Raw genomic sequence first — 23,169 nt, forward strand, 5'->3', positions numbered from 1 at the left:
TCAGAGGTAGGTGAATCTCTGTGAGTTTGAGGACAGCTAGGACTGTTAAAACCCTGTCTCAAAAACCAAACCAAACAAACAAAAAGCTGATCTTCAGCTTAGTGGTGTTATACCCCTGGTGGAATTGTCATTGTGGGACCCATCCTCCTTCAAAGGTCGCTGTTAGGCAGTCTCTTGGTTAACTGCAGTAAACTGATAGAGAGGGACTGGAGAGATGGCTCAGTGGTTAAGAGCACTGGCTGCTCTTCCAGAGGTCCTGAATAACCACTAACCATCTGTAGTGAGATCTGGCGCCCTCTTCTGGCATGTGGGCATACATGGAGGCAGAATGTTGTATACATAATAAATAAATCTTTTTTTTTTAAATAACTTATTTAATTTTATTTTATGTGTGTTGGTGTGAAGGTGTCAGATTCCCTGGGACTGGGACTGGAGTTACAAACAGTCGTGAGCTGCCATGTGAGTGCTGGGAATTGAACCCAGATCCTCTGAAAGAGGAGCCAGTGCTCTTAACCTCTGAGCCATCTCTCCAGCCCCAATAAATACATCTTTAAAAAAAAAAGAAAGAAAACTGATAGAGACTTAACCCCAAATCATGTACAGGAAGGTAGATGAAATCTTTTTCTAGAATTAGTACTTTATATGGCCATAAATATCAAGACAAAAATTTAAAGTATATATATATATAAATCTTTTAAGATTTGAGGTAGTTATACCTTAAAGAGTAAAAATAAAACCAAAGAATCATGGGATTAGTGGCAATGAAATAGTTCTTAAATGTTTGTTTTTGTTCTGTCCCATATCAGATGACTCTTCTGATATGAGATAGGGATTTTGGATTTTACTTTAACAAGCATCTTGGGTTTAGAGAAGGAGAGAGCCACTCTCCAATTCCAAAGCCAGTTTTAATTTTTAATTGAACTGGGACTACAGAAAGACCATTTGCATTATATATCTGTAAAGAACAGCAGAAACAAACATTTGCAGATATTTATGGAATTTTATCCTGTTAGAAATATGATATGCGGGGGCTGGAGAGATGGCTCAGAGGTTAAGAGCATTGCCTGCTCTTCCAGAGGTCCTGAGTTCAATTCCCAGCAACCACATGGTGGCTCACAACCATCTGTAATGAGGTCTCGTGCCCTCTTCTGGCCTTCAGGCATACACACATTGTATACATAATAAATAAATAAATATTAAAAAAAAGAAATATGATATGCCAAGAGGCCAATTTACACTTTTTCTTGGGACTGTCTTGATGATTTGTTCTTTTTCTCCAGATGTTTCATTTGTCCATTGGTCTTCATATTTCTTAGCTGGATGCCTTCATTCTCCTGAAAAGACAAAAATAAAATTTTTCCCCAGCCCTAATTTTGGCAAGGTTCCCTTATGGCAAGTTAGATCAAATCAAATGAAAAGCATTTGTTAGTTTTATTGGTTAGATTGAATGGTCACACTGTTTGATGAACTATCATCTCTTCTGCTTAAGGGGTCTCGTTTAAATCAAACCTTTATCAATTTTTATGATCCATAGCTTTTCTTCTGTTGTGGCAACAAGCAAATCTCCTTCCCCAGTGTAACACATGTCCTGGTTTCCATTCTGAGGTCAACACATCTTAAAAGTATACTGGCTGATTTAATAGTAGTTTTTTCTATCGGTCAATATCTCTCTACAGCTGTTCCTTTCTTATTAGTACTTAGAAAATTTAAAGTTCATAAAGCATTATGCAATCCATTTCTGGGGTTTTTTATTACCCCTTTCTGTTTATTTATATTCTTTATAGTTCAATTTTACCTTTCTAACTGCCTAATCTGTAGGATTGTGTGGTATACCTGTAATATGCTTTATATTATAATAAACAAAAAACTGTTTCATTTTCTTAGAGATATGCTGGAGCGTTGTCAGTCTTAATTCAGCATACCTAAATCAGCCTTTTCAAAACTCAAAGCAGTTGCCCTTTGAATAGGTATCAATGGTGTGGTGCACATATTTTAATTTTCAAAATTCTACAAAATGGAGAACATCCATCTGCCAGATTTCATTTTTTTGAGTACCCTTTGGGTTACTTCCTGCAAGTAGTAGTGTTTGGTTGTATAAAGGACAAGTAGTATATTTTCTTATAATATCCTTGGCTTGTTGCTGTATGATGAAAAAAGTCTTTTATTGTTTTAAACCTTTGCTATTGACTTTTTTTTTTTAATGAAATTCTGAGGTCTCCATCTCCTATCAATAGTTGGTCAAGGGGCTGGAGAGATGGCTCAGTGGTTAAGAGAGCATTGCCTGCTCTTCCAAAGGTCCTGAGTTCAATTCCCAGCAACCACATGGTGACTCACAACCATCTGCAATGAGGTCTGGTGCCCTCTTCTGGCCTTCAGGCATACACGCAGACAGAATATTGTATACATAATAAATAAATAAATAAATATTAAAAAAAATAGTTGGTCAATTTCTTCATTACCTTTTGCTTGAGGGCCTGACAGACCTGTATGGGAACAGATGTGTGTTACATATACAGGATGATTCCTAGTCCTCATTATTTCTTGTAACTGAATAAATAAATAGTAAGGTCAGTTCTGTATCATCTGTTCAGCAGTTTCAGTATGCAGAAACAATTTTCTGCATATTGCAAGTCAGTTATTATGTATATGCTTTTAATTTTCCTTTCTTTTCTTCTGGCCCTATACATTCTATCCATATCGTGCTCATATAACTGAGCTACAGCTCCCATCCCTTAAAGCTGAACATTTACCTCTTAAAAAGGCCAATTTGGATGTCAAGATTCTGGTGCTTTTTCCTACTTCATTGAAATTTTCCTCTAGCTAATATACTTAAGTTCATGTAATAAAGTGGGTCTCTGGCCAATAAAACGGCCCAGTGGGTAGATATCTGCCACCAAACTTGATGACCTGTATGCAATCCCTGAAACCCGTGTAGTGTAAAGAGTACCTACTCCGTAACCATCCCTCTGACCTCTGTGCCTATGCTGTGCTGTGCATGTGCACAAATGTCAGGCGGGAAGGTCTCATCTAGCATTGCCTATTTGGTTTGACCCATAGCTTGAACAGCTGCAATTACTTTGATTCAGTACCAAAGTTACACACAGAGGTCTACACTAATTATAAACTGATTGGCCTAGTATCTCGGGCTTCTTATTAACTCTTATAACTTATATTAGCCCATAGTTCTTGTCTGTGGTTAGACACATGGCTTGTTACCTTTTTTGGCGAGGCAGTCACATCTTGCTTCCTGAGGCTGGGTCAGGACTGCAGGCGGCTGTGAAGACCAGAGGCTTTGGATCTTCCTGGGGCTGGAGTTACAGGCAGTGAGCCCCAGTCCTCCACAAGAGCAGTTAGCAGTCTGTATGTTCGGCTTTCTCACCTGCCTTAATACTCAGCACTCAAAATAAAGCAGCTATGCTTTCTCTCCTTCTTTGCTATTTTCTCCACCTGGTTTGTAACTGCAGCGAGGAATTTTTTTCTCAGCTCACATGCTTCCTAATTCTTTGATTTGTAAGACATTCTGGCAATATTTATTCCTTGTGACTTACTCCAAGCCTCTGTTGTCCTTTGAACCTGCCCATTTAGATGACCCCACCTTCATCTCTGACTCATTTCTAGGACTTCACACTTATTCCCCGGTGGTTAGAAATTCTAACTCACATTCTTTTCTGCTCACTGACTACCTGCCCATCTCTAAAAATAGGTCATAACAGTTCTTTTTTGCATGTTTTAGTTATAGCTGCCAGCAGGCATGGTGAGACCCTAGAATCTTCTCTGGGATTGGTAGGCTTGTATCCTGAGCTTTGAATTTGTTTCCTAGCTTGTGGACAATTCTGTTATGTATACCTACTCTTACACATTAGTAAGGTCTGCTATTTAAGTCAAAGGAGTTTTGTGTAAAAGTCTCCAGGGAAGCTTTGTTGAATTTCAGAATCTATGATGCGGAGTTCTGGACTCAACTTGGAGGTTCTGTTGTGGCTACGGAAGGAGCCTCCTTAGATGTGTGTCTTTGCTGTTGTCACAGGTGATGCTTACAGGGGTCTGGGGCTGCCCCGACCTTGGCTGCCTGTGCTCCACTCTTCTCTTGGCGGCCTCTGTAGTCACTTTGCTCAACATTTGGTTCTCTTTATCAGTCATATTCTTGTGGTGGATTTTCAGTTCCCATTCTGTAAGATGACTTTTTTTTGCTCACCTTCCACAACAGGTAGGCATCTACCATCAAAATAAGACCGGCCCTAGTTCCCTGTTGTACAAATTTCTCTCTCTAAACCTTTTTTTTTTTTTTTTTTTTTTTAAAGAAAAGCATTCGCTTGACAGTTTTGAGTACAGGTATGTTTGGTTTCTAATAACCTAGTTTCCTCCAACATTTTAGTAGACAAGTCACATGACCTCTAAATCCTTCCTAAATGTAGATTTTTTTCCAGCATCTGTAGTATTTCATAAGAAGTTTTAAGTCTCTTATGCCTTCCATCTTTGCTTTTTAGTCTCTCTCCTGATGACGTTTTCATATAATACCGTTTGATCCCTCTGTTTGAAGGCTGACGTACTGTCTTTTGCCTTTTCAATCTGAACTTCCAGGATGCAAATCTCTGGCTGTACTATTGAGCACTTGAGATTTGAGTCAATCAAGTAGAAGAATTTCTTAACCGGAAAATACGTAACACTGGGATTTCAAGATTTAAGATGAAAATACAATGTAAAATAGTTCAGTAGATTTTCAAGTACATGTTGATTAGATGGATATGCTGGGTTAAGTTAAAATTTGCTAAAATTAATTTTACTATTTTATTTTATTTTTATAGCTAGGGTCCCCCTATGTAGCCTTGACTAGCTTCACTTCTTTAGATATGGTTGCTGTGTGTTTGACTCATTTAGTTCCTACCACACAGGTTGATTCAACTCTCGGTTTTGCTAAAATATCTAGATCAGTGTTTGGGTTTTTTATTGTTCTTTTTTGTATATAGGGTCACAAGTAGTCCAGGTTGGTCTCAAACTTTCTAAGTAACTGAGGATGATGATGAACTTTTTTAAAAAAAATACAAATTTATTCATTTTGTGTGTGTGTGTAATTATGGGTGTGCATGAGTGGGTCGGAGGACAAACTGTGACAGTTGGTTCTTTCCACTATGCTGTTCTTGGGGCTTGATGGCCGTGCCTTTGCCCATGAGCCGTCTTGCCATCCTGATCTACCTTATTCACGTGTGCTCTTGTGCTCAGCTTCATATGGTGCTGTGGGCTGCAGCCAGGACTTCATGCACGCACTAAAGTTACGAGTGAGACCTTGGAACGCTTTGTCCTAAATGGGGTGTCCTCATCAAATCGTTTCCCTCAGGACTCAGGGAGTTGGAAGAGGAGACAAAGTTTTACAGAGCCTGTGGGCTGGAAGAAACCAAGGAAACAAGGCCTTTAGACACAACAGGAATGCTGGGCATATGATGTCATAGAGACTGGCAGTGTGCACAGGTCTAAGCCAGATGGGGTCCTAGTACTGAGAGGAAAATAGATACAGGTCCCTAGCCCTAGCCCCTAAGCTATCTCGGGTTGGTAACTGTTTTCAAGTGAAAAACTAGCATCCTCCAAGGAGTATCAGTGGGAAAATAAAGCACACTTAGGGGCAGCCCCCATATCAACACAAAACAAATTCAATTTCAGTGGTATTTCTGGAGGGTTTTTTTATTTTGTTTGTTTGTTTATTTTGTTTTGTTTTGGCCTCAGTGCTGTGTCCGGGCTTTTTCTTTTCTTAACCTTACAAACCGTTTGCTTATTATCTGGTTTCCTGTTTTGTTTTTATGAGCTTTCTGTATGTGCAAATGTGTGTGTCTCTGAATCTGTATGTGTTGTGATTTCTCTTTGTTTTTTTTTTTAAAGTCTTATTTGTTTTGTCCTGTTCTGGTTTATTTGTTTTATTTTATCTTATTATTCTTATTAATTTTTAATTGTATTCTAATGAGAAAAAAGTTGTGTGGATTTGGGTGGGTGGGGAAATGGGGAGAATCTGGGAGTAGTTGGGAAGAAAAACTGTAATCAGAATATACTGCCTGGATAATTTTCAATATTAGAGAAAAAAAAAAGGATTAAAGAGAGAGAAAAGAAAACAGGCCCAACAAACCATGAGGATCAGTCCAGTAAGCACCATTTTTTTTGCGGCCTCCACTCAGATCCTGCCTCCAGGTCCTACCTTGTTCCTGCCCTGACTTCCTGGGTGATGTACTGTGATCAGATGTATAAGTGGAATACCCAATTTCTTACTGGTTCGTTGATACTACTTTAAATCATAGAACCAGCCACCTGGGACGTTTACTACTAATCCCCTTGTCACAGTAAATACTAAACTTCCCTAGGGCCAGGCAGTTCTCCACAGTGTCTATCAAATAATGTGTATATTCATACCTGCATATCTGACCAAGTATTGACTTGCCAAACAGGTACTTAGGGTAGTTGTCTGATATGATGTCTTTGTTGACGTTGGGGAGTGGTTGGTGTGTGCTGGCTGAGATAACTGCACGCACAGGGCTGCTCATTTGAACTGTGCTTTAATTTGACTGCCCTCTGGCGTTAGGATATGGAAACTCTAGCTGAGCAGTTCATCTTTTCAAAGAAAGGGGGTAGGTGGTAGGTACATTTTTCTTTGATTAGGATGCTGTTTCTTTCCCACTAACAATCGGTAAAGATCCTCTAGTTTCAGTAGGAAGTCTGTCGTCTTTGGAATAAACTATAAGAATATCTAGCTTACATTCTTTCCTGCTCACTGACTACCTGCCCATCTCTGAAAACATGTCATAACTGTTCTTTTTTGCGTGTTTCAGCTATAGCTGCCAGCAGGTGTGGTCAGACCCTAGAATCTTCTCTGTATTCTTATGTTTATTTATGTAATATTTACTTATGTTAGGCCTGCATTTTCATTCTTCAGCAGCACATCTCCCTGTTTGATAGTTTCTAGCCCTGTGTGATGAGCTGCCTTTTTTCTTTTATCCCTTATTTTCATCTGTACTCACGGGCTTAAATCTTGCTCCATTGTACGCAAGTGTAAAGTGGTAGCCCAAAATCTCCTCTAAGCCTAAGACTGCTGTCTTTAATTGCTCACCTAGATACTGCGGATCATCCCATCTCACCCTGTGCCCACTTCTCAGGTTGTTGGCTGACTACATCCATGTGTATTATGTGTATTTGTTTAATGACAGCTTTTCTTCCTATCCTCAGAGTCCAGTGATAGCAGGGACCCTATAGCACCTGTGTTGGATTTGGTTCTCCATTGGGTCTGCGATGTGTCTGAATACGTACATAGCGACTGACTGACTAGAGGTTGGCGTGAGCCTGATTCTCGAATGCTTTATTTCAGTATTGGTGCTTTATATGAGTTCATTTGTTCTAGATAAATTTAGATGCTTTTTACTTTTTCCTGGGGAAACTTGTTTCTGTATGACAGTATATTTAAGGTCTTGATTAACTATTACTCAATTGAACTTCAAGACAACCAGCTTGCTTGTGTAGTGGGGACTGATAATCAGTTAAAAATTATTTTTTTATTAATATTTATTGAACTCTACATTTTTCTCTGCTCCCTTCCCTGTCTCTCCCCTCCCCCTTTTCACCTTCCCCCAAGGTCCCAATGCTCCCAATTTACTCAGGAGATCTTGTCTTTTTCTACTTCCTATGTAGATTAGATCTATGTAAGTCTCTCTTAGTGTCCTCATTGTTGTCTAAGTTCTCTTGGATTGTAGTTTATAGGCTGGTTTTCTTTATGTTTAAAAACCACCTATGAGTGAGTATATGTGATAATTGTCTTTCTGTGTCTGGGTTACCTCACTCAAAATAATGTTTTCTAGGTCCATCCATTTTCCTGCAAAATTCAAGATGTCGTTATTTTTTTCTGCTACATTTACACAATGGAGTATTATACAGTACTTATCCATTCTTCAGTCGAGGGGCTTTTTGGTTGTTTCTAGGTTCTGGCTATGACAAACAAAGCTGCTATGAACATAGTTGAGCACATGTCCTTGTGGCACGATTGAGCATCCTTTGGATATATACCCAAAAGTGGTATTACTAAGTCTTGAGGAAGGTTGTTTCCTAATTTTCTGAGAAATCGCCACACTGACATCCAAAGGGGCTGTACGAGCTTTCATTCCAACCAGCAATGCAGAAGTGTTCCCTTTTTCCCCACAACCTCTCCAGCATAAGTTGTCTTCAGTGTTTTTGATCTTGGTCATTCTTTAGGTGTTGATGGAAAAAAATTATTTTTATTAAAAGCTCTGGGTTTGATCTCTAGCACTGGGAAAGGAAGGGAAAATAAAATTGATGTCCTTGGTTTGTCTCAGACCTTGTCTGTATAAGGATTTATGACATGGCAGGCACAGTGGTTCACACCTGTAATGCCAGTACTTGGGTGGTTGAAGTTGGAAGATTGCTGTGCATAGGGTCCTGGGCTAACAGTAAAAGACCCTATCTCAAAACAGTAACAACAAAAATAAACAATTTTTTTTTTACTTAATGAAAGTCCGCTTAAGTTAATTAAAACTCCTTTGAACATTTTTTTGATAGAGATTTACTTTCGATTTTAAAATATTTAAAATATTTTCATATTTTATAGAGGCATATATCTTGATTCACTTAACAAGTATGATTTACTTTGATGTTTTTCCTATATAAAGTTTTTCTCCTTCCTTCCTACCTCTTTTGCTTCTCTTTTTTTCAGTGCTAGTATCAAATCACAGTGTCTTCCATGAAAAGTAATCACTACAAATTACTTTATTTGTAATGAGCTGTATCCTCAGCCCTGCCTAGCATTTTATTGCGAGGCTTACTTGCTGCTTTGAATTGATGCTGCTTAGATAAAGTATTTTGCAAAGATAAAGTGATTTGTAAAGGTGGTAGGCTTCATAACAGTCTGTGTGGAGCACACAAGATTGGAGTCAGATTTGAGATTGCTTTTGGTTAGATGAATCTGTTTGTGTGGCTTTGGTTTCTTGGCTTTTATAGGATTTTGGTGACATTGTTATCCACTACCTACCAGTGCCCTCCATACCCAACAGCTGTGTATATACAGGTAGAGTTTCTCTGCTCAGAGATGCTTGAGATGAGGGGTTTCCAGTTTTTGTTTTTGTTTTTTTTAAAACATTTATATAACAGTTATGGGGTAAACATTCCTAGTGTGAACTCTGAAATGTGGCACAGTAGGAGTCCTTGGAAATACTATCTAATGAATATAGAATATAGGCTTCAGATTTTGAAGGTTTGGGTGAGAGATGTTCATCACATACTATATTTAGAAGGCTCTGAGCTGTTTTTCTTGGAACATTTTATAATTCCCATGTGTTTCTGAGAGTAGTAGAGACTATTTCTTCACATTTCAGAACAAAGTAGCTTTGTACTTAATAATCTGGCTTTACTCCAGGCTGTGAAAAGTGGTACATTTTAAATCATGTTTTGCAGAAGTTTCGCTTTGTTAACTGACTTCAACAGTTAGTCACTGTTAAAAAGGGGGAGCCAAGACTTCAGTATAGCATGACTTGTAATCAGATCTTTGCCATTTGTGTATTCAGAAAGAGGATATAATTATCTTTTTTTTTTCCTTCAAAGGGACATGAGAGATGGCTTTAGAAGAAAAAGTTTCTACTCTTCTCATTATTCAAGAGAACGATCTCCCCATAAAAGGGACGCTCCTGTTTTCAGAGAATCACCTGTAGGCCGGAAGGACTCCCCACACAGCAGATCTGGCTCCAGTCTCAGCAGTAGAAGCTATTCTCCAGAACGAAGCAGAACACACTCCTTCCATCAGTCTCAGCACAGAAGTACGTCTGCTTTTCTTTTCTTGTTTCTTTTTCTCTGTCGTGTATTCATGACCCTCTCTGATGAGAGTGTACTAAGTCAGACTGATTCGGAGTTGTAGGAGAGGTATCTTTTCTTGAGTAATTTCAAACACTCAGAAACGTGGCAGAGTAGTACAGTAAGTATGCACACATACCTTCCTCAGTTCTTTGTGTGGAATTAGAGTCTGCACAACAGTTGATGCTTGAATTCATCTGTGTGTGAAAGAGGTCCTTGTTACCAAGTCTAAAAGTGAATATGCTCCCATACTTCCTAGTCGTCCAAGAACTTTCAGTTACAGCCTCAACTTTCTTCTCCCACTCACAGCCTCACCTTGTCTTTTTTGGTAGATGTTGTTAGATTCTTGTGTTCTGCAAATATCTTTAAGTTGTCTATTATTCACACAACTACTGTTTATTATTTGCAAAGAGTAAAGCTTCACAGCAAACATCTTTTTGCATACAGGTGTCTGAATAAGCCTGAAGAGGTAGGAATATTATTGAGGGCTGAGAAGAAGGTTCAGTGGGGAAAAGTGCTATGTGTACAAGTTCTGATCCTTAGAACATATAAAAAAAAGACAGATAGTGCTAACCTCTCCACTTCTAGACAAAGGAAAGCTTGTAGACCAGCTAGCCTATAGTATACAGTAATGACCACTATAAGACATCTCTTACAAGGCAGAAAACAAGGACCAATATCCAGGGTGATTCTCTGAATTCCATGTGTGCCATGATACATCCATGTTGGTGTTCGCACACACAAACATGTAACAAGGGGGCCTGCTTGTCGCCCCTGCTGCACGGCTAGCTAAGCCCTGAAAAAATCACACAGAAAGTCTGCATTAATTATAAACTGATTGACCCATTAGCTCAGGCTTCTTATTAGCTCTTGTAGCTTATATTAACCCATTATTCTGATCTACATTAGCCACATGGCTTGGTACCTTTTTCGGTGTGGCAGGTCACATCTTGCTTCCTTGGTGTCTGGACAGGACTGCAGGAAGAGCTTCCTTCTTCCCAGAATACTCCTGTTCTCATTGCCCCACCTCTACTTCCTGTCTGGTTTTCCCGCCTATACTTCCTTCCTGGCTACCAGCCAATCAGCATTTATTTAAAATATAATTGACAGGATATAGAATTGTCCCGCACCACAAACACACATAAACACAGAAAAGGTTTTATTTTTAAATTAATTAATATAATGTGTATGGATGTGATGTCTGCTTCTGTGTTTATGCACCAGACATACCGTGTTGCGAGATTTTCAGTGGGAAAAGCTCTTGCTGGTGACCTGAGGCAGCATGGTGACTGTAGCTGTGTGATCCTTCCTCACATTGGAGGCTAGATAAAGTGGCTTCTTTTACTGTTTTATTAAATTTTGTAACCATATAAAATTTATAAAAAATAATTTGGAGTCAGATGTTAGGGCAAGAACTGATATATCCACAGAGTGATGGAGAAAGCGATCAGCAACCTCTACACTCACTCCATGCTTCCCCTGCTCAAAAAGTTGGTGCCTCTTTTTTGACCCCCTCTTTAGTCCTCTTGCATGTCCTCCAGAAAGCAATATAGTCCACTCCAGTCAGCTGGATGTAGACCCCCACCCTCGGAATCAAGTCCTGACTCCTTTGGTGGTCTGGGAGCAACATCCCAAACAAATCTCCTGCAATAATACTGATTCTATGTCTGTGTTTGCCTGGTGCCCTAGAAAGTCAAAAGCGGGGCATTGGCTTCCTTAGAATAAGAATTGTAGGGCTGGAGAGATGGTTTAGCGGTTAAGAGCATTGTGTGCTCTTCCAAAGCATCCGAGTTCGATTCCCAGCAACCACATGGTGGCTCACAACCATCTGTAATGAGGTCTGGTGTCCTCTTCTGACCTACAGGCATATATGCAAACAGAATAGTGTATACATAATAAATAAATAAATAAATAGTTGTATACTGTTGTAAGCCACTGTATGAATGCTGAGAATTGAACTGGGGTACTCTAGATGAGCAGCAAGCATGCTAAACCACTGAACCATCTCTCTAGCCCAAGAAAAAAAGATTTTTAATAAGTATGTCCTTAGAAAAATTAAAACAACAGTAGCATAGAGATATAGTTAAAATCCCACACATCTTTTAACCTCCCCCACCCCTTTCAGATATGTGTATCTTAAATGTAACAGTTTGGGGGAAAAGAAAAATACCTTGACAGCTAATAATGAAATCTTAATAAAATATAAAATAGTAAATAGAGATGAGGCTTTTACTTGCTAGCACCTAGTAAAGTCATTAAAGTTAGTTGGATGGCAAATGAGCCCTACTTTTTGTTTTTCTGAAACAAAGTTTTTTGTGTTTTGAGACAGGATTTAGCTAAAATCCCAGGCTGTCATTGAACTCATTGTGCATCCCAGGATGACTCTGAGCTTCCAGTTCTCCCCCTGTCCTAACCTTCCTATTGTCACTGGACTGACTTAAAGCAGAGTTTTCTGAGGAAGCGTTTTCCTATCTCCACTTTGACTTTAGTGGCTCTGCTATAGCATTTGGAAAGGAGCATATGTGAGTCGCCGTGGCTCAGGAGTTGTCTCATCCTTAGTATCTGTAGTGATGAGCAATGACAAAGAAATTGGTGTGTGGTAAATAAATTTAGCAGAGCACAGGGATTTAGTTTCTTTGGTGTTTATATAGGGGTGGTGCATACATATCTTGACACATGCATGGAGGTCAAAAAACAGCATTGAAAATTTTCTCTTTTTATCATGTGGATCTTGGGGATTGAAGTGCCTTTACTCGCTGAACCATCTCCCTGGTCCTGTGCCTGGCTGCCATACAAGGGTACTACGGATTAAATCAAGTCCTTAACTTTATTAGGAAAGGACTTTACTGACGGAGTCATCTTTTGCCAGACTTCGGCCACTTTTCTTGTTAGTAGTAGTGTGTTTTTTATTTGCTCTGTGTGTTTGTTTGTGTGTGTACATGTTACACTGTGTGTACAGATGTCAGAGTACTACTTTGGGAGAGCCAGTTCTCTCTCATTCCACTGCTTGAGTTCTGTGTAATTGGACTCATTGTCAGAATTGGCAAGGTTTGTAATTATAATTCACCATATAATTTTTCTCTTGTTTTGTTTACTTTGGGAGAGGGTCTCGTATAACCCAAGTTGGCTTCAATATTGCTGAAAGAGCCTGGGACTCCCTATCCTCCTAGCTCTGCCTCTGAGTTCCAGGACTGTAGGAGTGTGGCACATGCTCAGATCCTCAAATTGACTTCAGTGCTTTGAAGTTTGTCTCAGACTCTCTTGATCTGAGTGCAGCTGTGAGCTCATCATCTTTAGTCTTTTCAGTGTCCATATTTAAATGATAGCACTGCAGGATGGCCTGGGTTGCCTCGTTCTCTTACCCTTTTATCATTTATAATTTGTTTAGCATGAAACGTAACACCAGAACTATCAAGTTCACTCTTACGCACATTCTTCAAAGTTCTTAAGTTTTTTAAAAAAATCAGTGTATATTAACTATACAAAAACATTTTTACTCATGTATATAACACACTTGGATCATACTCTTTTCTACTCCCTTTGTCTCCCATCTTGCGATCCCCTTGTTCTTCCTGAATAGTATCCTTTCTCCTTTTATACCAAGGAATCTGGGTTCCACAGAGAAGAGAGAATATGCAAATTTTGTCCATCTGAGTCTGATTATCCCACTTGTTAAAATCTTGTAACTATTTCACAGAATTTCTTGTCACTATAAGACCCTTTGTATTTTCATTTTAAAGCTTCAATGTTCAAGAATGACCCAGTACAGTGTCTGTGTTGTAGTGTTTGTCTCCTGAATTAAAGTATACCTGGCATGTCCTTGCTTGTTAAGCATTGCACTGAGTTTTTCACAGTGGTTTGTGAGAAATAACCCATAACTTTGTCATCTCTAATGATGCTTTCTGGTTTTCATTTTCTAAAATACCCTTTGTTCTCATGTGATTTGTCAAGAATAAGCAGTGGTTGTTAAAGTGGGTAGCTCTGATTACACGTATCTTTGCTTTCAGCAGGAAATCCTATCTCAGGAAGAGAGTATTGTTTGAAGGATTATATTAGGTATATACTTAGCCATTATGTGCAAGGAGTCACCAAATACCATCAAACTCTTACAGGACTTGATGAATATTTCTTCAGTGCATTTAAGTTGTGTCTCCAGCTTTTAGTTTCACTCACAGTGCCAAACACTTTACTCTATGGATCCAATGGAAATGCCCCTTGGCTTACAATAGCACCAATTTCAGTTACAAGTGGAATATGTCTTTAAATTGGTAATGCGTTGACTTCACCTTACCTGCTGTGTTTCATAGCCTAGAAACACAGTGTCCTGTTTTGAGCTGTTTGTCCTTGTGAACAGCATGGCTGATTGCGTGCTTTGGCTCACTGCTTCTGAGAGCATCCTGTGTGTCATGTGCCTTAGTTTCATTTTGTGATAAAATACTCTGATATAAACTTAGAGGAACGGGGCTCGGGGTGTATTTTCATTCATAGTTTGAGGTTTTGGTCTATCCTTTAGGGAAGTTAAGGTGGCAGCAGTCAAACTGTGTTTGTAATCACATCAAGGAACAGAGCCATCAACTGTGAGCCCCTCTTCTATCCATATTGAAGTTTTAGAAGCTTGGTCTTGTGCAGGTTTTGTGTGTCAGGCCTGTCTTGTCTGGAAACGTTTTGCAGCAATCTTCCAAAACCTCTGACTCCTATCGTCTTTCTGCCCCCTCTTCCACAGTGGTCCCTGAGCTTTGGGAGGATGGGGTGCGATATTGTGCTCAGCACTCGATAGTCTTTCTCTGTACTTTTTGTGGTAGTTGCCTCTTGGAGTCTGTCATACTTTTGTTTAACATAATGACTTCCAATTCCACCTGTTTTCTTTCAAATGTCATAATTTCTTTTTTAGCAACCGGATACAATTTTATTGCTCATAAGCACTGTGCTTTCTTTATCTGTCTCTGGATGGATGTGGAGGCTGATCTCATTTTCTGGCTCTTGGAGTAGTACAGCAGTAAACAGATGTGCCAATATGTTTTGTGTCTATTCAGGTTGCTTGAAATTGTAGTGGAACAGTCTTAATTCTAGACAGAGACATCCACAGTGACAGGCCTTTTAACTTGACTTCATTTGGACACTTGAGGAGGACCTGATTGGTCTGGTACACACACAGCTGCAGGTGACCTTTTGTCTTGTGAGTGGGTTTAAAGATAGACTCATTTTCCTGGGTTACTATAAGGCAGTTATCTGGAAAATTTGAGTCAGTTAAGTCTTGTTTGTCTGTCCCAGGCATGTAACATCCTGAGACAGTCAGCAAACCTCTGGATTCAGTATGAGGACTGTCTGAGGAAGGACTTACTGTGAAGAGCCTGAGACGCCTGTAGATATGGGTAATGCTCAATTGTAAAGATGCAAACTGGGAAAAGAAAGGGCCAGTAATGTTGATTCTTGAGTGTAAGCTTAGTGGGGAATCTCTTAAATTAGATCTCTTTTCCTTTCTGGAAGATGAAGAATATAAGGCTGCATGGAGATAATTTTGAGAAAGGCACATCCATTCCTTACCTGATGTTGGAAATGAAAGCTGGTGATTATTAAAAATCTGTTTGCAAACCAGGCGGTGGTGGCGCACGCCTTTAATCCCAGCACTTGGGAGGCAGGGTCAGGCGGATCTCTGTAAGTTTGAGGCCAGCCTGGTCTACAAGAGCTAGTTCCAGGACAGGCACCAAAGCTACACAGAGAAACCCTGTCTTGAAAAAACAAACATACAAATAAATAAATAAACAAACAAACAAACTGTTTGCCAGAAACTACACATTCCCCTTTGGTAAACATAGCAATAAAGGGGGAGGAAATTTGAAATCTCCTTCAGGATTGGCCTGGATACAGAGAAGACAATCTTTGGAAATATATCACAAAATCTGAAGAATTTGCTTGCGAATGAAAAGCGTTCAACTAGAAATTGACCTGATAAAAATTGTTAAGAAGCTCCCGCTGGGAGGTTAGAGGGAGTGATGTTTGACTTGATATGATGAGATGTGTGCGCAGCCATTCTGGGGCGTCTGTGAAGTGCTGATCTTAGAGCCTGTTGGGTCTTCTGAGGGATGTATGGAGGGTGAGAGAGATCATGGGTAGTTAGAGCCCCAGAGCCTTGCGGAGATGCTCCCCCTGCCACCACAGCCCAGTCAGGAGATGCCAAGGGAGCATGGGATGCACTCCTCAGCTCGCCCACCAAAGTATTCTGCTGGGTGAGAAACACCAAGAAGAAAGGATATTTTTTCAGACCAGAGCTGATAGGAGTTTTAGTGAGGGATGTGGACAGGAGTGCAGTGGTTGTGCTAAAGGAGAATCATTCTGTAGTGGTGAAGAGAAGCTACCGGCCTTGCTTTCTGGACCATTTGGTCAATGGCAAATACAAGACCCTGTTATTATGGAGTTGTTTCTATTACAATACAGGGCATTTGGGGAGAAGCTTAGTTATTAGGCTTTCATAACAGTTTGTTGCATTAGGCATCAAGCAGCTATGGTCTGATCATTCGATAGTAGAGGATTATTTGGGACCCTTTATTTTTGGTCTTTTTTGTCTCTATAAGAATCTACAATGTTTTCATATTCTGAATATAGCATAGTGAAGGGGTCAACCAAGGTGGTAGCTGTAAATTTGTATCTGAGGAAAATCCATGTATGAGAGACTTTGTGGAGGGAATCAGTAAGTTTTAGTTGTTGCAATATTTGAGTATTGGTAAATCTATTCTTGGACAAGTCAGAAAACTTTCCTGGTATTGTGTTTTGTTATTAATGGTGATTTCCCTTCCAGCAGCCTAACTACACCTGTCCTCCCCACCTAATGTGATTTGTACCACATCTTTGAATGTGAACCTTATAGTTTTTGTATGAACAAATGTTGCTACTTATGCACATAATGTTTTTATATAACCTTTCATCCTTAGCTGGTTCTCACTTCCACTTAGTGAACATGATAGAGGAATTACAATCGTTTCCTTCTGTGTTCTCTGATAGTTTACAATCAAGAAACAAACTGACAGGAAACAGGTCAGCAGAGAGACCTGCAAGAGGACATGCAATTTGTTTTGTGTCCACATGGGAAGGGTCAGATAGTTGAACTTAAAGGATTTCTGAATACAGGTTACTGGTTTCTGGTGGGGAGATGTTAGCAAGCTGTGGCATTTGAATGGTTGGACATATGGAAAAGAAATCTTTTCTTGTTACACACAGTCGTGGGTGAGGTCTGAGTTGCTCTCAGAATAGGTTAACAGCCTGTGAGTGTCTCAGTGGTGTGCTAGACTCTAGTCCCCTTTCCTGTAGTAAGATATTTTTACTAGACTCATTTTTAGGTAGGTTAAGGGGGCTCATACAAAGCTCTTTTTGCATCTGCTGTTATTCTAGGTAACTATACATTTCTTCTGTAAAAAGATTGTTTTTAGGAACCATCAGGTGTCTGATAGTTCTGAGTGATCACTGCAGTATGCAGAACGTCTAGTTCTTTCCTGTTCTGCTTTGGTTTCTCCTCAGTACAGCTGCTCGCACAGCTCAGCTTGACGTGGGTTGGAGGTGGTTAGGATCACCAGCAAGTGCTCAGAAGTACCTCTTCTCTTTACTCCTACTTCTGGGGTGTTACCATGCTCCTCCCTGGCACAGAGGTGCTGGTGTTAATCCCTCCCTGCCACCTTTCCCTAGAGTCCACGCGTGTTGGTGCTTCCTACAAACGACAGAATGAAGCAAATCAAGGAAGAGGTGAGTTTGGAAGTAGGTTTTGATCTGGAATTTTGAAAGGGTGGGAGGTTTGATTTGAGAAATTATTTAAATGGGGGAAAGTATCTTACTGCTCTCTCAAATACACTGTCACTAGCAATATAGCCAGGTAGTTGGTTGTCTTGACCAGCCATTCTTACTCAGGAATGGCTGCCACAGGAGGGTAGAGCCTATAGAATAATGAGTCTGTTGGCAGTGGGAGTTAGAGATTCTACTTACTTTGCAGTTTTTGCTGTTGTCTTTGTTTGTCTTTGTTCCTTGCTTCTTGCTTGTCCACTCATTTATGAAACAGGTATAAATGAGTGTTTCTGAGAAACCATTTCTTTTCCTTCGGCAATCCTTTGCTTCTGCATATGAAGATTGATTGATGTCTGCTTATGTTAACCCTGAGCATCTGAAATCAGGAAAGATTCTTGGGCTACACTTGGGATCATACCTGGCCTAGCTACACTAGCAATATCCTGTTTGTGAAGCAAATCTTGAGATTGACAGCTGTTGAGTTGTCATCTTTTCTCTGCGTTGTTGCTGGTTTTTCCCTGTGTTCTCGCTAATGCATGCTAAAATTGAATATATAACTGGCACTAGGATTTTGCTTTGGCCCTCCCTGGGCTCCCCTATCCCTGTGATCTTGAAAACAGTTTAGATGAGCCACACAGAATATAGCATATTAGAAAATAGATGGTGTTTATTTCAGAACTGGAAGACGCTTGAAGGGTGAGAATAGCCAGTGGCCAAAGGAACCATCTATCTATATTTAAATGTCTTTCTACTATTTTGCCCAGAAGGGTGTTTTCCTGCACAAATGATTGACAAGCCCATTGAATTAACTCTCAAGAAAGAGGACAAAGGGTATATGTTTATCTCCTTTATCTGGGTAGTCAGAATGTCATAGAGATGTCTCCGATATCCTTCTTTGACCCCAAATCAGAGTTTTCCAGATTCAGTTCTTAGTTTTACAGTGTGCTGTGTTTGAGTTGAGGGAGATGTCCTTCCCTAATGACGGACTCATATACAACTAATTATCCAATGTAATTATGCCTTTATTTAGTAACTAAGTGTAAAAAAATAAGTTGGCTTTCTATTTAACTTTGAGTGCCTACTTGTGTTCTTAAGTCTATAGGCTATGTAGACCAGAGCTACTATAAAAAGTCATGATACTTGTTCCTCTAGGATAGTGGCTGTTGAGCTTCCTAATGCTGTGACCCATTACTACTGTCCTCATGTCACCCCCAACCATAAAAACATTTCGTTGCTACTTTGTAACTGTAATTTTGCTGCTGCTCTGACTCGTAATGTAAATATGGTATGGAGGACATCTGATATGTGACCCCTAAAGAGGGTGCGACCCCCAGGTTTAGAACCATTGCTCTAGGAGCTTTGGGTACTAGGACAGACTTTACAATGCAGTATACAGTTTGCCACATGCATTGGAAACACAGTAAGGAGTGACTTAAATTTATGTTCTTGGCTGTTGGAGAATGTCATGATGATTGTTTCAGGGTCCTCCTATCCAAGTAATTTGTGTATTTTAAAAATAGGGCCTCACTAGTCAGCCTTGGGTGGCCTGGAACTTATGCTACCACAAGAATCTAGGTTCTGTCTTTTACAAAAAAAAAAAAAAAAAAACTGTTAACCTCAGAATTGGGGTACTAAACTTAGGGTGGGGGTTTCTCACGGAGCCTTTGCATTATTGAAGCCGGATAATTCTGTTAAGGATGATGAATGGGGCTGTCCCCCATAGAAATCTCTCATATTGTCTTAGGCGTGCAGTTGTCTTTGGCAGTGGTATTCTTTCACAGAAAACAATCAGAATTTCTTTACACATTGCCCAGTGTCAGGGTGGGAAGGACAAACTGTCCTTGGCTGAGAGCCACTGGGATAGTGTGGCTTCTTGTCTTCAGTACCCTGGCAAAGCTGTTTAATACAAGGTGATTAGAAGCCTGCTTCTCTAGGGCTTGCCTCGCTGTGGCAGGAAGTTGTGGAGCCTCTGAGTAAAGCTGGCTTCGCTGCACTCTGCAGGTAACTTGGTGTCTGCTTCTGCTCCTGCCTGCTCTCTGGGCTCTCTCCACTTTCTAGGCTTTAGCAACATTTGTGTGGCCACTTTCTAAAATAGCTTTGTATTGTTCATATTCTTAGTTTTCCCAGAACTTAAGATGACAGAATTGACTATACATTGAAAGTTATTAGGAAGGTGTTTTTTAAATCAGGAACAGCTTACTTTTAATAATTTTTATAAACTGATATTAAAACAGTTTAAATAAATTAGCTAGCTAAAAAGTAAATGTAATTAAATTTTGGTTATTGAACCTATTTACATAATAATGTTCATATATTTTCTGGCTTATGTTTCTATTAAAAATGGTTCCATGCAGCATTATGTGAGTATCTGAAATAACAAATGATGGTGACTTTATCTTATAGAGGTTTATTTTAAACAAAACAATTGTTCACATACCTTATACCGGTCTCTGGATCAGTGCTCTGAATTAATTGATTTCTAAATTCTTTTAAATGATGTGAATGTTTTAGGAATGTCTGCTAAATTTCCTGTGTATAGTACTCTCTGGGCTGTCTCTTACCGATCGATTGCTCTGTGGTAGCTACATACTAACTGTAATAACATTCTGGGTATTGCCGGGCGGTGGTGGCGCACGCCTTTAATCCCAGCACTTGGGAGGCAGAGGCAGGCGGATCTCTGTGAGTTCGAGACCAGCCTGGTCTACTAGAGCTAGTTCCAGGACAGGCTCCAAAACCACAGAGAAACCCTGTCTCGAAAAAACCAAAATTAAAAAAAAAACATTCTGGGTATTTATATTTTGATATGTTAAAGATTTTCAGCAGCAGAAAAGGTCATGATTTACACATTGCCCAGTGCCAGGGTGGGGAGGACAAGACTGTCCTTGACTGAGAGTCACTGGTGTAGAGTGTCTTCAGAACCTTGAAGAGTTATTATTTAATACCACCTGAGGTACTCAGAAACCTGATTCTCTAGAGCTTGCTTAGCTGTGGCAGGGAAGTTTGTGGAACCTCTAATTAAAGTATGTTTTTTTGCCTTTTTCAGCATTTCTGTGATCATACTTACAACTGACTTTGGTGTGGCCTAATGGCCATATATGCCATTATTTCATTCCACATTACATTAATGTTTTGTGGTGTTACTAAGAGGTAGATTTAGATGTTACTACTACAGTAATATGATGAGAACTTTCAGAATAAAGTACGTATGTGGCTTTCCTTATTACTTGGAAACACAAAAGCTAGAGAATTACATCTTGTGTTGTTTCTTGTCCTATATTCAATCTTGCCATTGTTATATAGGTAAAGAGAGATCCATCCAGTCTTTGAAAACATCAAGAGATACTTCACCCTCAAGTTCTTCAGCAGTTTCTTCATCCAAGGTTTGTTGCTTTTCTAAAGTTAGGTAGAACTGCAATGTGAAGATAATGGGTTGACCAGCAAAACAGTATTGTGTGTACGTAGGATGCTTAATGAACCCTTTGAAAGCTTGAATTTTAAGTCTTCTCTACTTGAAAATATTACAAAGGCCAAAATAAATGATCATTTTTCTCATTGATATTTCTCCATAGGTGGTTTTGCTATGATTTTTATTTGCTGCTGTAGCCTTTGCCATTCTTCACCATAACCAAATGGGCTACATATTTAGATAGGGTGTGTATTCATAGGATTTGCTTTTATTTGGGGCATTGAGAGCATAGGCAAAAGTTTAACATGTATATAGAACCATTCAATTCTTGATATGCAGTATAACCTTTTACTAACCCATACAGAAACCCATACACAGCCAGGTTTAAATCTCAGTTTTATAGGAGACTGAAGCTTCAGAAGCGAAAATAATTTCCTCCAAGTGGACCTGCTCCTCACATACCATTCTTTATTTCCAGCTTCTCAAAGCGTTGGAACGATGGAGCTGATGTCTCTTGAGTTTGTTTCCTTTATCAACCTCTCCCCCTTTCTCATGTTCATAACTTGTTTCAGATGCTCTCTCCTTTTTGATTTCCTCTTAACGTTTTTGACGTTTTAGCAGGAATAGTTACCCCTGTCATTCTGATGGTCTACAGGGACAGCAGTTTCTTTGCTTGAAAGGAAAAAGTGATTTTTCTGTGATAAATCTTATCACTGGAGGACCCTCAGAAATCTGAGGATTCTGAAGTGTCAGGTTGTTCTTTGCTGTTCTGTGGCATGGCTAGACTTGAGGTTCTTGCCCTTGCAGATGGTTGACAGATATTTTGCCAGCCATAGAAACCAGCTCTCTGAAAAATTTGTATTTGGTTTTAAAATTGGACTTGACCTCATAGTAACTCAGGCTGGTCTTGCTAATCCTGCATCAGTGTCCTGAGTTTTTAAATTACCTTCTCAACTGAGGGCTTTTTCTCCCAAACATTATGGCTTTGGGAGTATATTTTTACGGGGTTTATTAGAAAATAGTTCTGTGTGGTAATTTATCACGTGCACACACTCAGCAACAGATAGACAGAATAGTCCCGTGGCAGGCTTGCTTTGCATTTTACTCCTGAGTCAGTAGCGTGGTTCTGCTCTATAGCTCTCCTGAAAACATAAACTTTCTTTTTTAAAATTATAAACATACATTATTTTCTTGGATATGTTTTTATTTTCTTTTAAAAAATTTTTTTGTATTTCTAATAATATACTGTCTTATGGTAGGTACTGTTTTAACCTCCTTAGCTGAGTAGGCATCTTATGCCAGTAATCCCAGCACTTGAGGCCTGAGACAAAGGGGTTTCATAATCATGAACTAACTTTGGCTACAGATTGAGACTCTGCCTTCAGACAAACAAACCAAGGGATAAAAACCAAACCTTCTGGATGGGTAGAAGATTGGAATGAGGGAGTTAAGCTTATTTAGTTGCTGTGGAATAGACTTCAGAGGTAAGTTTCAGGCTTTCTCTCTTTGTCTTCTCAAGACTTGATAATTTTGGTGTGTGACGTGAGCTGATAATAGATTTGTAGAAAATAAGTCTAAGCTGTACTAGGTACATGGAAGCCATACACAAAGTGTCAGCCACTAGTTGATTTTGTGTCTTGCAGTATGCAAAGGCAGGGAAGTTTAGGGTTGACTATGGCTGGCTGCCTTCTTCCTTTGGCTTTTTAAAAAATTATGGTTTTTAATTACACACATGTGTAGGTGTGTGCATTTGAGTGCTAGTGCTAGAGATCAGAGGTTTTCATGCTCTGGATCTGGAGTTACAGGTAATTATGAGCCAACTACACGGGTGCTAAGAACCAAATTCAGTTTCTCTGGAATAGCAGTGTGTACTCTTGGCCATTTTAGCCATCTCTCTAGCCCCCAAAACTATATTATGCAGATCCATTTCCTAGGTGGAAATCTCTGAAGACCACTGTGGTGGCCTCTCTAGGCCAAGTGTCTGTCTTCTTTAAAGCTTCCCTAGGTGGTTTCTTAGAGAAAAAGCCTCTTTTTACAATTTCTGCTTACTTTGCTTTTGTTGATTTCTTGTTATAAAATGACAGACAACTTTTTGAAGTCATTCCTGGCTTTATGAGACATGCAGTTTCTCTGAATAATTAAGTCAAAATAGTCAGTATATTTGGAGC

The 23,169-nt window shown here is 39.5% G+C and overlaps 1 protein-coding gene across 13 annotated transcripts in view; it reads left to right on the forward strand.

Annotated features, from left to right (window-relative positions):
• Window positions 1-23,169, forward strand: part of Pphln1 (periphilin 1) — an 85,571-nt gene that overhangs the window by 32,887 nt on the left and 29,515 nt on the right. For 7 of the 13 annotated variants that reach the window (XM_075960428.1, XM_075960432.1, XM_075960426.1 and 4 more), the window contains 2 exons: window positions 9,580-9,791; window positions 20,896-20,975. In XM_075960428.1, coding sequence (XP_075816543.1) covers window positions 9,580-9,791; window positions 20,896-20,975 — 292 coding nt within the window. Of the gene's footprint in view, window positions 1-9,579; window positions 9,792-17,502; window positions 17,560-20,895; window positions 20,976-23,169 lie in introns of all 13 variants that reach the window. The other 6 variants (XM_075960424.1, XM_075960430.1, XM_075960429.1 and 3 more) reach the window with 1 other exon arrangement.

The sequence above is a fragment of the Microtus pennsylvanicus genome, chromosome 2 (assembly GCF_037038515.1).
Source record: "Microtus pennsylvanicus isolate mMicPen1 chromosome 2, mMicPen1.hap1, whole genome shotgun sequence".
Classification (NCBI taxonomy): Eukaryota; Metazoa; Chordata; class Mammalia; order Rodentia; family Cricetidae; genus Microtus; species Microtus pennsylvanicus.